The 14,673-nt window shown below is 43.1% G+C and overlaps 1 protein-coding gene across 1 annotated transcript in view; it reads left to right on the top strand.

Annotated features, from left to right (window-relative positions):
• CTCF (CCCTC-binding factor) overlaps window positions 1-14,673 on the top strand; it is a 372,938-nt gene that overhangs the window by 114,370 nt on the left and 243,895 nt on the right. The window contains exon 4 of the mRNA XM_069217672.1: window positions 3,471-3,604. Coding sequence (XP_069073773.1) covers window positions 3,471-3,604 — 134 coding nt within the window. The remainder of the gene's footprint in view (window positions 1-3,470; window positions 3,605-14,673) is intronic.

Here is a 14,673-nt window from a genome sequence, read left to right as displayed (position 1 = left end):
TGTTTCCTACATGATTTTAAGGAGCAATCACGGAAGTCGGTACGGTCCATTCCGATTATTGATTTCATATGGAGCGAAGGTACAAAGATTATGCGAAACCCGGCTATGGTTCCTCCAGTTCCGCAAAAACTGGACAAGAAATACAAGGCAACCCAAGATTCTCCGGCATGCCTTACTGGCCATCCAAAGCCTGACTCAGTGATCTCACAGACTGCTCAAAGGTGCTCCAAAAACCCATTGATGCCTATCTCTACTCCTCCAGACAAGGAAGGACGGAGATTGGACAATATAGGCAAAAGATTCTCCATGTCAGCAATCACTGTCAGGGGAGCAAATTCTTTGGCAATTCTAGGTCGATATGACCGCCAAATGTGGTCCGACATGCAACCTTTCCTGGACCTCATCCCTGAAAGTAAACAAGCAGAGGCACGGAAGATCCTCCAAGAGGGTGAGCAAACGTCGGAAGAAATTATCGACTGCGCTCTTGACATAGCCTCTACTGGTTTTCGTCAACTAGCGGGTGCTGCGGTCTTAAGACTGCAAGGTTGGCTCAAGGCCACATCTTATTGGCTAGTAATGCCTCTGTATTTTCACTTCAGTTTTTCTCTATAGAAGGGATTGTTTATACTTTCTGTGCTCCCTTATTTGATTTCAGAGAGGTGTTAGCTCTACTTGAGGAGTTTGATTAAAGAAAATAAAATAAAAAATGAGACATTTTTAGCCTGTTTGTCATCATAGACTGCATGATGCTTAAATATGTATAGGATATATATGTACTAAAATTGTCTACACGATCTTTACTTTAACATATACATTTAATTAATATACATGTGTGTTTATATATGCTTTGGGGTCCCCGCACGTGGACGGGAATATTCAGTGCTTATGACTTTGAGGATAGTCCTGGAAGAGAACTAGGATTTACAGGTAAGGAACTTATCCTTTTCTTGCAAGGCATGCTTTTTCTTTGAGATATTCATCCTCATTCCATTGGCACTGATTCATTTCTCATGTAAACTGGGGCGCTCGTAGGAGTTTTAACAATTCTAGTAATTTGATGAGACTGGTAATCTCTGTATTTTATTAGTATGCTTGAGCTCAGGGCAGTCCATCTAACCCTCAGTCTTTTACCAATAAAAAAGATTATTGGCTCAAGTAGAAAATACAACCAGGTGTTACTTTAACAAACAAAAGCCTACCTAGCATGGAAGTATTTCCCTGTAAACCTATTCAGTTTCATGATTTCCCATTTCAAGATGTCTGTCAGAACAGTGCATCTTCCGTGAGGTAACATTCATCAAATGTATTAGCATTATCTAGCAACAAAAAAAATCACACGTTGGTGTTAAAGGAAAATCTTTCAATACATTGTTGCAGAACAAAGTTTTCCACACCCACTACAGAAAACACAAAATGACAAATCTGCTTCTAAATGCTAGTGGCCAAGGCTTATAGGAGAGTACTATTTTCATTAATTGATTTCTTTATGCTTACCTCCCTCTGCACCACCTCCGATTCCGTTAATATCATCCACTCTTAATAAAGATAAACCATTCTCAGACCAATGTGTTTCTCATTATTAGGGATTAACCTAGACAGTGGTGGTTCACTGTGTGGCAGATATTGAAAAGGGCTCCAAATAAACTGTTACCTACCAGACCTTCCTTTTAGGGTTAAGGGCTACCAGTTGCACCTCAAGCTGTCATAGTTGAACTTGGTAACATGTCTCTACAGTAAATACACTATTGATGTTTAAATACATTGAAGGAATGTATGGGCATATTGAAAGAGTCAGAGACCAGCCAGCGGAGCGGCATACTCTTTCAGATTTTCTTTATCTGGTGCAAGGAACGTAATAATTACATATTATGGAAATCCGTTGGTATCATGCACAGTGTTTTTAATTACATGCACTGTTTGTTAGTAGTGTAGCATGCTTGATGCTGGGGTGTATGTTATCAGTTATTTCATGGGTATTAGCAATCTAGCTGTTAACCTTCCACCCCCCCGTATTCTCCTTGTGAGACTTACATGGAGTCCAAGGATTGGAACATTTCCAAGGTAACAATTGAATAATGTTGTACATATGAGCATTCAAACCAAGTCGTTGCTGGCTTTTCATTAAGCATTTTAAAATAACACAACACTTTCAAACTTCTAAAAAAAAAAAAAAAAAAAACAGGTCAACTCCTATAATACCTCACAATACTTAACCTCTCTGTGGGTAAATATTGTGGAACATGGTTCACAGGATACAAGAGAACCCTGGGCACTGGGCCAGGAAAAACACTCCTTAGATGTGAAGATAGATCACACAGCCATTCCGAGCTAGACTTCATCTCTACAGGAAAGAACAAAACACCCTATTAATATCCAAGTTCTGATTTTGTGTGAAGAACACCCACACTAGTTTTAACAGCAACTTACCTTGACCACTGTTTGACCAACTGTTGCTGACAAAAGCAGTCTTATCTTGGCATCTGTAGGTTTAACGGGCCAGCAGATATCTGATGTTTCACTCCACAACTGGTTGGTTAGGTGAAGGTCATTAGATCTGGACACTGCTCAGATGTAACACTCTCTTTTGACCGTTTTGAATGGCAAGCCACGAGACCACCCTTCATAGTGAACGCATTCACAGGGAAAACACACTTGCTTAACTTGCTACTATTATCACCTATGGGGGGATGCTATGGATTGGGGGTGGGGGGCGGGGGGAGGTCAAGGCTGGTCTCCTCCAGCGGCGACTGCACGCAAGTGCTGTGAGGCCAAGAAATTAGTGAACATACAAAGTTGCCTTCAGGAAAAGGCTTACAAAAAAGTATTTTGCTTGAGAAGTGGAATACAAAACCAAACCAAACTGGGTGAAGAGAGGTCTCAATCAAAAGCAAATCTGCATTGTTTAGTAAGCTGAAAAACCAAACTGTATATGACTGATGTTGCCGTGCATGATAGGATACTGCATCTCCTTAAAGTGACAGTGTAGGTTTCCAGGAGCACTTTTCCGAACTGGTGATGTTAGTCTTATGCACCTTGTCTGATTTTCTTTATTTGCCTGCATTTAAATGATGCCTTCTAGCTGTGGCATGTCCCTATATGTATATTTTTGCATTTAAAACGTATTTATTTAACAGTGTGTTCTGGGATATAGCACATGCAGGTGCTCCACTGTTTATGAATATCAGAGAATCCAATGAAGGAGAATGTAAAAATCTGTCTTTAGTTGTCACACACAGAACATTATTGCCCTTTTGATTGACTACTTGGATAGAATGCTAGTGCTTTTGCGACAGACGTAACTTGTATATTATTAGGCATATTTTTCTAACACTCAATTACTTTATACCTAGAGTTCCATCTGCAGCTTTATTGTGATCATTTTTGTTGCATGTGTAATTGAGCAACTGTTGATTGAAATCAGAAACTGATAAACTGCACTTAATAGATCCATACCTGTGCCATGCTTTTAGGTACTCGGCCACACAAATGCACAGACTGTGATATGGCCTTTGTGACCAGTGGCGAGCTGGTTAGGCATCGACGTTACAAACACACTCACGAGAAGCCTTTCAAGTGCTCCATGTGTGATTATGCAAGTGTGGAGGTAAGTTTTTATAATTTCACTCGTCATCTGAATAGGCTCAAGACTGTGCAAACAACTTCTATATTGACTGATGCGTGAGCTTCTGTACACTTTGACTTGTGCAGGAGGCTGTATGACAAAAATCTACATGTGCTGCAAACAGCATTTGTTTGTGTGAATTAAATCTCAAGTTAGGCCATTGTTTTTTCTGATTGGTGCGTACTATTTTTTTGTGCTAACTAATTTTAAATGTGAGGGTGACGTTAATGTGAAAAACATGATATACATTAAAAATATGTCTTCCCCTTGATTTTGACGTATTTTATTAAGGTTTATATATTTCGTTTTTAATGTGCTTTGGAGAGAAAATCTTTCTTTTTTGGTATCAAGAAAGTGGAATGGGGCAATATGTTTCATTTTACAGAAGTACTTTTCGTGAAGTATAATTGTAAGTGAAGTTTCTTATCGTTTGGAGATGTCTTCAATTTTACTTTTATCGTGGGTGATTTTATTAGATTCTATATCTCTAAATCTGCTCTTCCTTGACTATGCATCAATGGTGTTAGACTACCAGAAATCGTGTTTCTCTCATCCCAATCTTTCGGCCAAACTCTTCCAGCAACCCTAGTGTCGGAGCGATCAATGTTTATGGCCTTTTGAGTGTCTTACACAAGTCTCAAGATGGCTAAAATATTATCCGTCTGTGAACTCATTTTAACCAGAGGCTAGAAAATTTGTGTCCTATTTTCCTGTCTTGTAAGAGGTTTTGGGGACCTCCGTAGATCTGAAGTAGTCAAACTGTGGGTGACCATAACACAGCGATTCTACAAGTAAATTACAAGTAAATTCTTTCATGATGGACCAGGTCCCTTTCTCATGGCACCCTCCATTGTAGGGGTGGCATAGAGGCAAACAAAAACATCCACCTCTGCTCTTATTCATACACTCTTCCACCAGTGACTCCTCACACTCGTTCTGCTCATCACTATTCTGTCATTTGGGTTGTATTTTGTAAACAAGTAGCTTATTGGCATTCTTGTCCTTTCCATCATATCTGTTTAGCGTTAAGTAATGTGTGGGTGGCATTTTTGGTGAGAAGACCCTCAAGCTTTTGCTCTAGCCTTGAAGTTCTCGTAATTTGTTTGGAATGGTTGAATATATGTTGAGTTTCTGAGATATACAATATTCCAAGTGTGCTTGTTTGTTTATCGCTAATTTGAGAAGTGTACTGTGGGCGGTGAGTTCTACACATAGTGCAGCTTTTGCTGCATCTCATATTGTGGCGCAGGCCAGCTTTTCAGTAACTCTTTAAGCCAGATAAGCTTTCTTCGTGGTACTCCTGAGATCTGGGTCTCAAAACGCTATTAAGTTTATTATAGGATGATGACTGGTGTGTTATCCGAATGGACCTTTGTTCCTATTTCTGTCAAAGGAATTTGATGTGGCAGTGAGGAGGAGACAGTAAAGATCTTTGAGTGAAGGGGATCTGTGCACTATTGAAAAGAAAATCTAGTCTCCTTCACCGGGATGTAGTGTGACCAGCATCAACAAGATAAAGGTCATGTAGATCAGTTAGGAGAGAGAGAGAGAGTGGGTTGGTTGCATGGTACCTATTGAGAGAAGACCTAGCCGGATATTAGTCTGTTGTGTATTTTATGAGCTTTTTCTCTCAAAATTTCTTTAAAGCAAGCAAGGGACCATGTCCCCTTCTAAACTACAAGGTTTAAGCCTTGTAGGGAGCGTCGCAAACATATGTCATTGAGACACCCCTCTAAGCGGTGTCTAGTTCGGACCCCAACTACCAAGTCTTTTGTGAGTTGTGCCATGGTGTCAAAGTTGTATGTCAACTAAGCACAATAGGAAGTCATGTAATGATTGTTCCTGGGTGAAATCAAGGACACAGACCTGCTTGTGCTCTCAAGGCTGGTTCTGTGACAGGTTGTTGTCACAGTCCAAGCCTCAATGTACCTCTAAGTCCAAAAAGAAGCAGAAGAAGTCCAAGCAGACCTCTTTCAGCCTTGCCACTCTCAGTGTGAGAAGTTGAGAGGATGTCACTGTGGCAAACGGTCCTGCTCCTGGTCCCCTGCTAAGGAGCCACTTCTTCAGCTGATTCGATGCACTGAGAGTTACTCATATTATTTCCTTGTGCCAAAACATTGGCAGAGACCTTCATCCTATTTGAGCTCTTCGACCTCTCCATTTCTTACTGTGAAGGGCATGTTGAGGATACTCGTGCTGACTCAGGTTCTTTTTTCCCTGGATCCAAGAGAACAGAAGGTAGGGTTGGACCTGCAGAACTCCTGTTTCCATTCCCCTACAGGCGATACCTGAAGCTCAAGGTGAGCCTTGAGCATTTTCAATTTGCTGTGCTCCCTTTTGGCCTATCCAGTGTCCCTCAGGAGTTAATAAATGTAATTGTGTTCGCCGCAGCTCTTCCAAGGTTTGGGAGTAGCAGCCTTTCCCCTGCCTTGACAACTGGCTGTTAAAGGCTGGCTTGTCAGAGTCACCTCCAGATGACCGTAAACCTCTTTGCATCTCTGGGATTCACAATCACTGTGCCAAAGTCACACACAACTACTTCACAGAGGCTGCATTTCATTGAAGACTTTGTGGATACATACGGTACACTTTGGAGCCTTCCCTCCGGATAAAGGAGTCTAGGGCATTCCTGCAGTGACTTCCTATGTTTTAGGCTCAGATCTAGGTATCTGAGAGGTAGGCACTGAGGCTTCTTGCTTACTGGCTTCCTTCATCCTCCTGCTTGACGACCATCCTAGATGCCACAAATGGACTCTGAAGGGGAATTTAAAGTCTGATTGGTCCCATCCCAAGAGAACCTGTCCGATTCCATCCAGGTTTCGCTATAGACTGAAAAGATCGGTAGTGATGGCTGCTCAATCAAAAATGGACCTGTGGTAGGCCCCTCTCCCTCCCCTGCCCTTCCCAGAGCTGATGACAGTGACAGACGCATCACTGTTTGGTTGGTGAGGCCTTCTGGAAGAGGTGGAGATTGGAGGACTCTGATCTTTGGTGGAGACACAACACCACATCAGCTTGCCTGAGTTATGGGCCATTCGCTTGATGTTGAAAGCTGTTATGTCCATCAAAGAGAGGCTGGTCGATGTCCTCATAGACGACACTACCACCATGTGGTATTGCACCTGGAGGGGCGGGTAGGGTCCTGAGCTCTGTGCCAAGATTCCCCCTTTGCCCCTGGACCTGGCTAAATTGTCAGGGCTGCTTCCTGATGCTACACCACGTGACTGAATCTTTAAATGCCTGAGAGGTGAAAATAGGTGGATGTGATATGAGATCATGCATGGCAGGTACACTCAGAGGTGTGCACAGAATCTTCTGCCAATAGGTAGAACCCTGGCTCGATATCCTCATCACCGCAGGGAGCGTGCATCAACACTTTTGCACATTTGAGTTCTCACGAATCCTTTCTTCAAGAGACTCATTCCACTTAGAGGGGAACACAGAATTGCACAATGCCTCCCTGCTGAGGAAAATGGCCTATCTGTCTAGAGGATCAGAAGGGCCAGTTCCCAGGCAAATCGGAAATAAGTAACAATAACAATACGTGTAGAGCATTCGCTCAGTTGGTGAAGTCTTCCAAAAATGTGCTCAAGGTAATGAGTGTTCATCTAGACATCCTGACAAAGACAATAGCAATAGATGACTCCCTATCAGGATGGGATGCTCACATGGATCATTTTCAAATTCAGGGCAATTGGTTTCTGAAAAAACAGACAATACCATACCAACCTCCTAGAGTTAAGAGTGGTACATCTAGAACTGAGGGCTTGTATTCCATCGTTTTAGTCAAACTTCCTCCTTGTCCAGACGGACAAAACTATGCATTATCTGGACATGTATAGAGGGGCGAAATAACGCGCCTTGTCCTTGGAGGCTCAAATGACTAATATTCAGAAATCCCAGGATTACAGCTGTTTACCTGCCAGGCATCCAGCATATTCTAGCAGACCCAAGCTAAAGAATCACAAATGGGTCTTAAACCACACTGTTTTGCAAAACACCTTTGTTGTGAATGTGAGGAAGCTAATTATTCTACAAATTAACTTACGGAAAAACAATTCACCTTTTAAGACCTTTTTTCAGTGATGTGTGAGCTTTGACACCACTGGTAAACATTCAATAAGAAGGCTTACGTGTAAAAAATACATATAATTCTGCCTGTGCTAAAAATGTGTTTGACCTTTTGTTGATGATCGGAAGGCAATAGAATAGGTTAAATGCAGATTTAACAGAATTTCATTTTGATCTGGCCTTAGGAATTGATCTCCACCAGTGTCAGGGGTCTATTCCTGCATTTACCAGAGAACATTTCCCAAAGGAGAGCAGCCTAATACTTTTAGCTGACGTTACAGGCTCTCTAAAAGGGAAGTGAACCATTTGGTGATATCATCACCTTCTGAGTATTTTGGGACAATCCCTTTATGGATTTTAGGGTCACAAGTGTCTTCCCTAGTTGTGAGTTTGATGCCACCAGAGATGGGACCTAGGCCCATCTCGGCTCTTTCTTTTCTTTTTTTTCTTTTTTTTGTAGGAGTTTATCATCTAATGCTATCCTCTTAGCTAGCTTCCGAAGAAATGCATCTTCAGTATCTAAAGTTTCTCACCACTAGAAGTCTTCTCAGTGCAGTGGAGGTGTTGACTGGGGAGGCACAGCTGAAGTTATCTTCGATTTTCTCCACCTCTGCATTTTCCTCCTCTTCTCCAGTGGAGGGATTTCTACTTGCCAAGGCCCTGTCATTTTCTGGCAGCAACTACTGCTCATGGGCTTTTGCACTATGGCAGGTTTCCATGCTTTATAGAGCTCCTTAAGTTCGGGTACTTTAAGGTTGAGTTCCTGGGAAGGCCTTTGTTCAGACGTGATGTTTAAACTAGTTGGGAGCTTTTTAAACAACTTACAAAAAAGTTGCTAAATACTTTTCTATTTTAAATTCTAATTTTTTTCAGAAGGGGCTTAAAGCCATTTAAAACAATTTAGAACAAAATTGAAAACTGGATAAATACTTAATTAGAGACAATTCTTGGATTCCTCTGTGGAATCACTTATCAACCAAGTGGTACAGTAAATGTCAAGTCTTATATCCCAACTGCTGCACCACCGCTGTAGTAAGCTGGCCCTTTATGTAGTTTGTGAATACCGTGTAAAGAGTCCAGGGGTTCCCCAGTGAGTGGACAGGGCTTGCTATGCAATTACAAAGTGTTATATTTAGGTGTAGTGTAGTTGAGCAGCCTTACTCTTCTCACAACGGAGTGCAAGACACCAACAAATACACACAATAGTTAATAAATGACACGCAACTCAAGAAGGCGATCCGTACCAAATTATAAAAATAACGAGTACCGTTATATATGTTCAGGCGCCAGAGTAAAATCGCTCAGGTAAGTACATTTTTATAGAAGAGTTCTTTTCACCTTAAATAGTGGACTTAGTGCAATTTCTGAGTTCTACAATGTTATCCTATGGGAAGAAAAACAAGTTCTGCTAACAGAGTACAGCGACTTACAAGACCAATCTCCTGGAGTTGAGTTGAGTAGTGGGCAAGGTCCAAGGCAGCACCCACAATACACCCTCAGTGGCTCTTGGGCAGCTGGGAGCAGAGTGCAAAACATTGGGGCCCAATGCGTTCCTATAGAGATCGGTCACTGCGGAAAGAGGCTGCAGGTTCTTGCCAGGAGGCCAATCAGGCTGAACCAACAGCAGGGCTCAGGCCTCACGATGCTCTGGCACACCTTTGGTCCTCTTCTTCATGGCTCAGGGGCAACAGATGCAGAAGTTTCTTTAGGTATTGGATTTTCTTGACTGGAACAGTTGTGGTTGAGGAATGTTGCTTGCTGAGACTGCAGCCATCGTCGGAGTCCAGGAGGGGTGAAACCTCTGCAAACCCCAGACTCACTTTTCTGGGTTTTGTAAGTGTGGGGGAAGCCATTTTAAGACATGTAGTGGATACTAGTCAGTACGAGTGGTCCAGCTCCATAGTGATTTCTCCTAAACTAGGCATGTTTGGTGTCAAACATGTTAGAATCCTGCAACAACACCGATTCCAGTGTTGTTGAATGATACTGTGTACTCTGATGATCTCCCAGATCTCCATGTACAGCCTTGAAGGGTCTGCCTGGCAGCCTATGCTGCTGCAGACCCCCCCAGACACTGTTCTGCCCTCCTGCTGCTCATCCAACCCAAGCAGAGGAAAGGCAGAACAAAGGGTTTCCTGTAGGAGGGATGTGTGACCTCCTCTCCTTTGAGACTGGGTGACGCTGGGGTGGGATGGGCTCCCTGTGCCACCAAACTGCTTTGAAGGGCACATTTAGTGCCCTCCTTGTATAAACCAGTTTGCACCAGTACAGGGACCCTTGGTCCCCGCTCTAGCGTGAAACCACACAAAGGACAGGAGTGTCCCGATTTCTGGTTTGTTGACCTGCTGAGGCCTCCTCCTGTCTACCTGTGGGTCACTTGTTGGGGCTCCGACGACTTCTGCTTGCCTCCTTGTATTCTGTGGGCCAGCCCTGACTCCCTGTCAAGGGTAGAGTCCCCTGCACCTTGCTGGTCCCCAAAACCTTGCAAATCCATCTTCAGCATCTGCTTGTATTTGCCAGTGCTTGTTGGTGGCCTCGCTGGTCACTGACCCTCCTGCAATCCGGCTACTGACATGAGGCAGCTCGTAGGCTACTCCTAAGATCTTCTGCAGCCCCTGGACGCCACAGCTGGACTTCTTCCTTCACCAACCTGCAGGAACGTCACCTCGAGGAGGGTGGGCATTGCCACCTGATGAACCTGGGCACCTCCAAGGGTGCTGGACTCTGTCCCCTTTCTTTTCAGGACTTCCATCTGTTCTTGAGTTCCACCGACTTGGCCCACGAGTCGCAACAGCAGCTGGACCACCGAGGCCAAAGGACTTTGTTGTATTAGTTAATGGGATGTCTGGGTGGGTAACCACAATGCACCTGGTCGCTGGGGGCATTTGCTGTACTTAGCTCTGATGTTTTCGTCCTTCCCCAGCCGCCAGCCCCTAGCTAACTACCATACTTACCTTGGTTGGGTTCACTATTTCGCATTCCACTTACTTAGTATATGGTTTAGCCTTCCCATAGGGCCCCATACATTTTATGCTATTTCTGCTTATTTGGTGTATATATTGTGTGTAGACATCTCCAAAGGTCAAAGGGAGATATACCAATGCTAGTCTAGTAGTTGGTGCTGTAATAAAGAATCCTTTATTTTTGCTTTTAAGAGTATGAGAACAACATTTTGTTTCTGTCGTAGGAGAATCGTCATTGAAGTCATAAGCACTGAATAATCCCACCTATATGCGGGGATTGCTGAGCACTTTTTCCACAATATATCTTCATTAGTGTAGATTTTCACCTTTCTTCTGGAAGGCCTGTAGTCACTTTTAGAGAGAAAAACATTATGCAGCATATAGGAGCTATTACAATGACCAAATTCTTCATCTTGTTTTTAAATAAGGGGACAGGAGAATTATATATGTATATAATTTCTTGATGTTTTTGTAAAACTGCATTACTCTTTCACAAACCCTTTTTTTGATAGAGTATAGAGATGGAGAACAGGACAGTGTAGCCCCATTGGTTGTCATTATGACTTAAAAATAGAGACTTTGCCTTTAAGAACATCGGGACCACCAGTATCCCATCATGCTCAGCATCTGACATTGTCTTATTTCTTTTCCCCTGCTCCTGCTGACAGGATCGTGGAGCATTGAGCTAGGCCAACTTAATTTTTTTTTCCACAGTATTGTCTAGATTAGAAGATTTTATTGATAACCATGTCATTCGATTATGTTGTTTCCTTTGGCTTTTTCTGTTTTTTTTCTTGACAGAATAGTAAGGTATTTAGTCATTTAAAATGTCTTCTTTGTTTGACAAAATCCAAGCCTGTGGGAGAAAGAAGGCTAAAACAGACCCTCATGATGTCTGTATCATCTTCCTCCCAGAAAGTCATGATCCTTAGTCCTGTTGCAGCTGCAGGAGATTTTTGAGACGCACCCTATGGGACAGGGAGAAAATCTGCATTCATGGCACTGAGAAACAGTGAAGATGACAGACACCTGAAGGTGGGACCTCATAGAGGGTAAGTCCTCTACCAGGTCTCAGTCATCTGTTCGAGAAGGGTATGGAAGGAAGAAGCCTGCCGAAAAAAACCTTAAACATTGGTCCGGCTGACGTCGTGAGGGTCAACATCGAGGCGCGTACGGCTTCTACCTGTTAGCTGACAACAGCCAGTTCAACATCAAGGAAGCGACGAAAAACACCAAGTCAAGGTGGGTCGATGTAGAAAACCCAGACACCGTTGACGCGCAGACCTTTGTTCGACGTCTAAGTGTATGGACATCAAGGGGAACTGGTTAGAGGCACAGACTAAGGTCACCGCCAAGGACCATATTGACATTGAGGTGCCGTCGAAGATCACCTTCAAGAAGCAGATCAATGTCGAGTTGCCAGATGATCTATGTTGAGAAGTCCCAACGTCGACAAGACTGCAGATGGCAAGGAAAAAGAGGAGACTTATTTATTCATCTCCAGATTGAGTATTCTAGGACATACTCAGCCCCCCCCCCTCCTCTTCCAATACCGCCTCTGCCCCACCATCGACCTCCTTCTCCATCTACATTGCCACTTACGCAGGCACCAATCCTGCAACCAGTGGAGACTCATACCCAGGCCCAGATCTCCCTTTAGGACTCACCTAACAACTATGATGTTCAGGAAGCAAAATAGAAACAAACTGAATACTTCATTTAAGCTTTGATTGAAACATGCATTTTGGTGCACAGTAAATCAAAGCTTAAATGAAGTATTCAGTTGGTTTATATTTTGCTTCCTGAACATCATAGTGAGAGCCTGCTGCAGTAATTGAAACATGCATTTTGGTGCACAGTAAATTACTGCAGCAGGCTTTCACTATGTTCAGGAAGCAAAATCTAAACGAACTGAATACTTCAATTAAGCTTTGATTTACTGTGCACCAAAATGCATGTTTCAGTTATGGTAGCAGTTCACACTAATAGGTTTAGAAAGCAAAATATAAACGAGCTGAATACTTCAGGTTATAAACACAGTGCAGGCATAAATAATCAGTCATAATAATAGAGCAGAGAAACAAAGGTATTTTATCCCTGTGTGGAAACTTAACTTAATCCACGACATGCTGGGGAGCCCTCTACCGCCTGCATGGACCTCTCATCCCCTCAAGCACCACGAGCAAACAGGGAGGCAGCGCTGGGCCATGGCAGCTTCCACAATTCCATCTGTGAGCTTCCAAATCCCTCACACACAGTTCAGTGCTTAAATAACTCGAAGCTTGGATTCTATCTCCTTCTGGCATTTTCTAGCTGTGTTATCAGTACTTGGCTGCTCTGCCTTTCTCCAGCCTTTGTTTTCATTCCATCTTCTCCCTGTACTCTCGTTCTCAAGGTTGAGACGGAGTCTTCTACACAAACAAGCTTGAAAATAATATCATGAACTTTTCCACGACGTTTGGGAGGGGGTTTCAACAGGCATCACACTCATCTACACTGCTCAAGCTGATTAACCCTTCGCGTTACAATGTCTTCCGCATCTTTCCCTAATACTGCCAAAGCTTCACCTTTAGGTGCTTCCAGCCAGGGACACTGGGTAATGCCCAGTGGATCGATTGATGCTGAAAATTTCTTTAAGCCTTTCTACCGATTCCCCTGATTCTGGGAATCCTCATCAAGATGTCCAATTCGAGAACCAAGATGATCATAATAGCCCAGGAATGCTCATGTCTTGTGTGGTTCGTAGACCTATTTCACTGGTCAGAAAGTCCATATCTCAAGCTCCCATGCAGACCTGACTTACTAAAGAAATTCGGGGGCCAGATGGTTCACCCCAATCTCTCCTTGAATTTGGCTGCATGGCTCCTGAGCTAGTGCAGTACGGGACACTTGAACCCTCCACAAGACTGCATGGACATCCTAAAGAAGGCTATGCAGCCTTCAACCCATACCGCATGTGCCTTCAAGTGGAGAGGACTTTGCATTTGGTGTTCCTCCAAAAATGTAGACCATACATCTTGCCAGGAAGATGTTATTCTTCCATATTTACTACATTTGGCAAAATCTGGCTTGCAATTCTCTTCAATAAAAGTTAACTTGGCAGCCCTTACTGCCTACAAAAAATGTCTTTCATAAACCTTTTTTTTTTTTTTTCTTCTTCAAAATCCCCATGATCAAGAACTTACTAGAAGGTTTTACCTCCCATTCGGCTCCCTTCACCTCCCTGGGAGTTCAATATTGTCCTTTCATGGCTTATGCAAGATCCTTTCAAGCACATTCACAAGGCATCCCTACAACATTTTTATTGGAAAACCACTTTCCTTGTAATAATCACATCAGCTTGCAGGGTTAGCGAGAACCAAGCATTATGCTATCAAGAACCAAACCCAATCTTCCACTCCAACAAAGTGGTCATGAGGACTCACCCAAAATTCCATCCTAAAGTTATTTTGGATTTACATGTCAATCAGATTATCGGATTACAAACCTTCTTTCGGCATCCCTCTACTCCAGTTGAAAGAACACATCATTTTCGATGTGAGTAGAGTCTTGAAGTTTTACTTTGATAGAACACTTGACATATGCAGATCCGACAAGTTGTTTTACACCTATGATCCAGTCCATACTGGGTTAGCCACCCCAGCAATACATTTCACTATGGATAGTTTCCTGTATCTTCTTGTGCTAGCGAAAAGCTAACAAGACCCTGTGAGCTAGACTGAAACCTTGCTCTCCTAGGGGTGAAGGGGCCACTGCGGCTGTAGTGGGGAATGTCCCTATAGCGGAAATTTACAAAGCAGCTACATGAAGATCTGTTCACACATTCACAAAGCACTAGTGCTTGGATGCTGATGCTAGAGCAGATGCTCAAGTAGGACAGGCCTCCCTCGGAAATCTATTTGTTTAAAAGGCTACCCTACTCATGCGTGGGTCTTCTCCACCTCTCTTAGTGGGGGAAGGGCTTGCTACTCTATTCAGTGCTTATGCCTATCATTAGAGATACACTAAAAGAGAAGG

The sequence above is a fragment of the Pleurodeles waltl genome, chromosome 12, assembly GCF_031143425.1.
Source record: "Pleurodeles waltl isolate 20211129_DDA chromosome 12, aPleWal1.hap1.20221129, whole genome shotgun sequence".
NCBI lineage: Eukaryota > Metazoa > Chordata > Amphibia > Caudata > Salamandridae > Pleurodeles > Pleurodeles waltl.
This window is presented reverse-complemented; position numbering and strand designations above follow the sequence as displayed.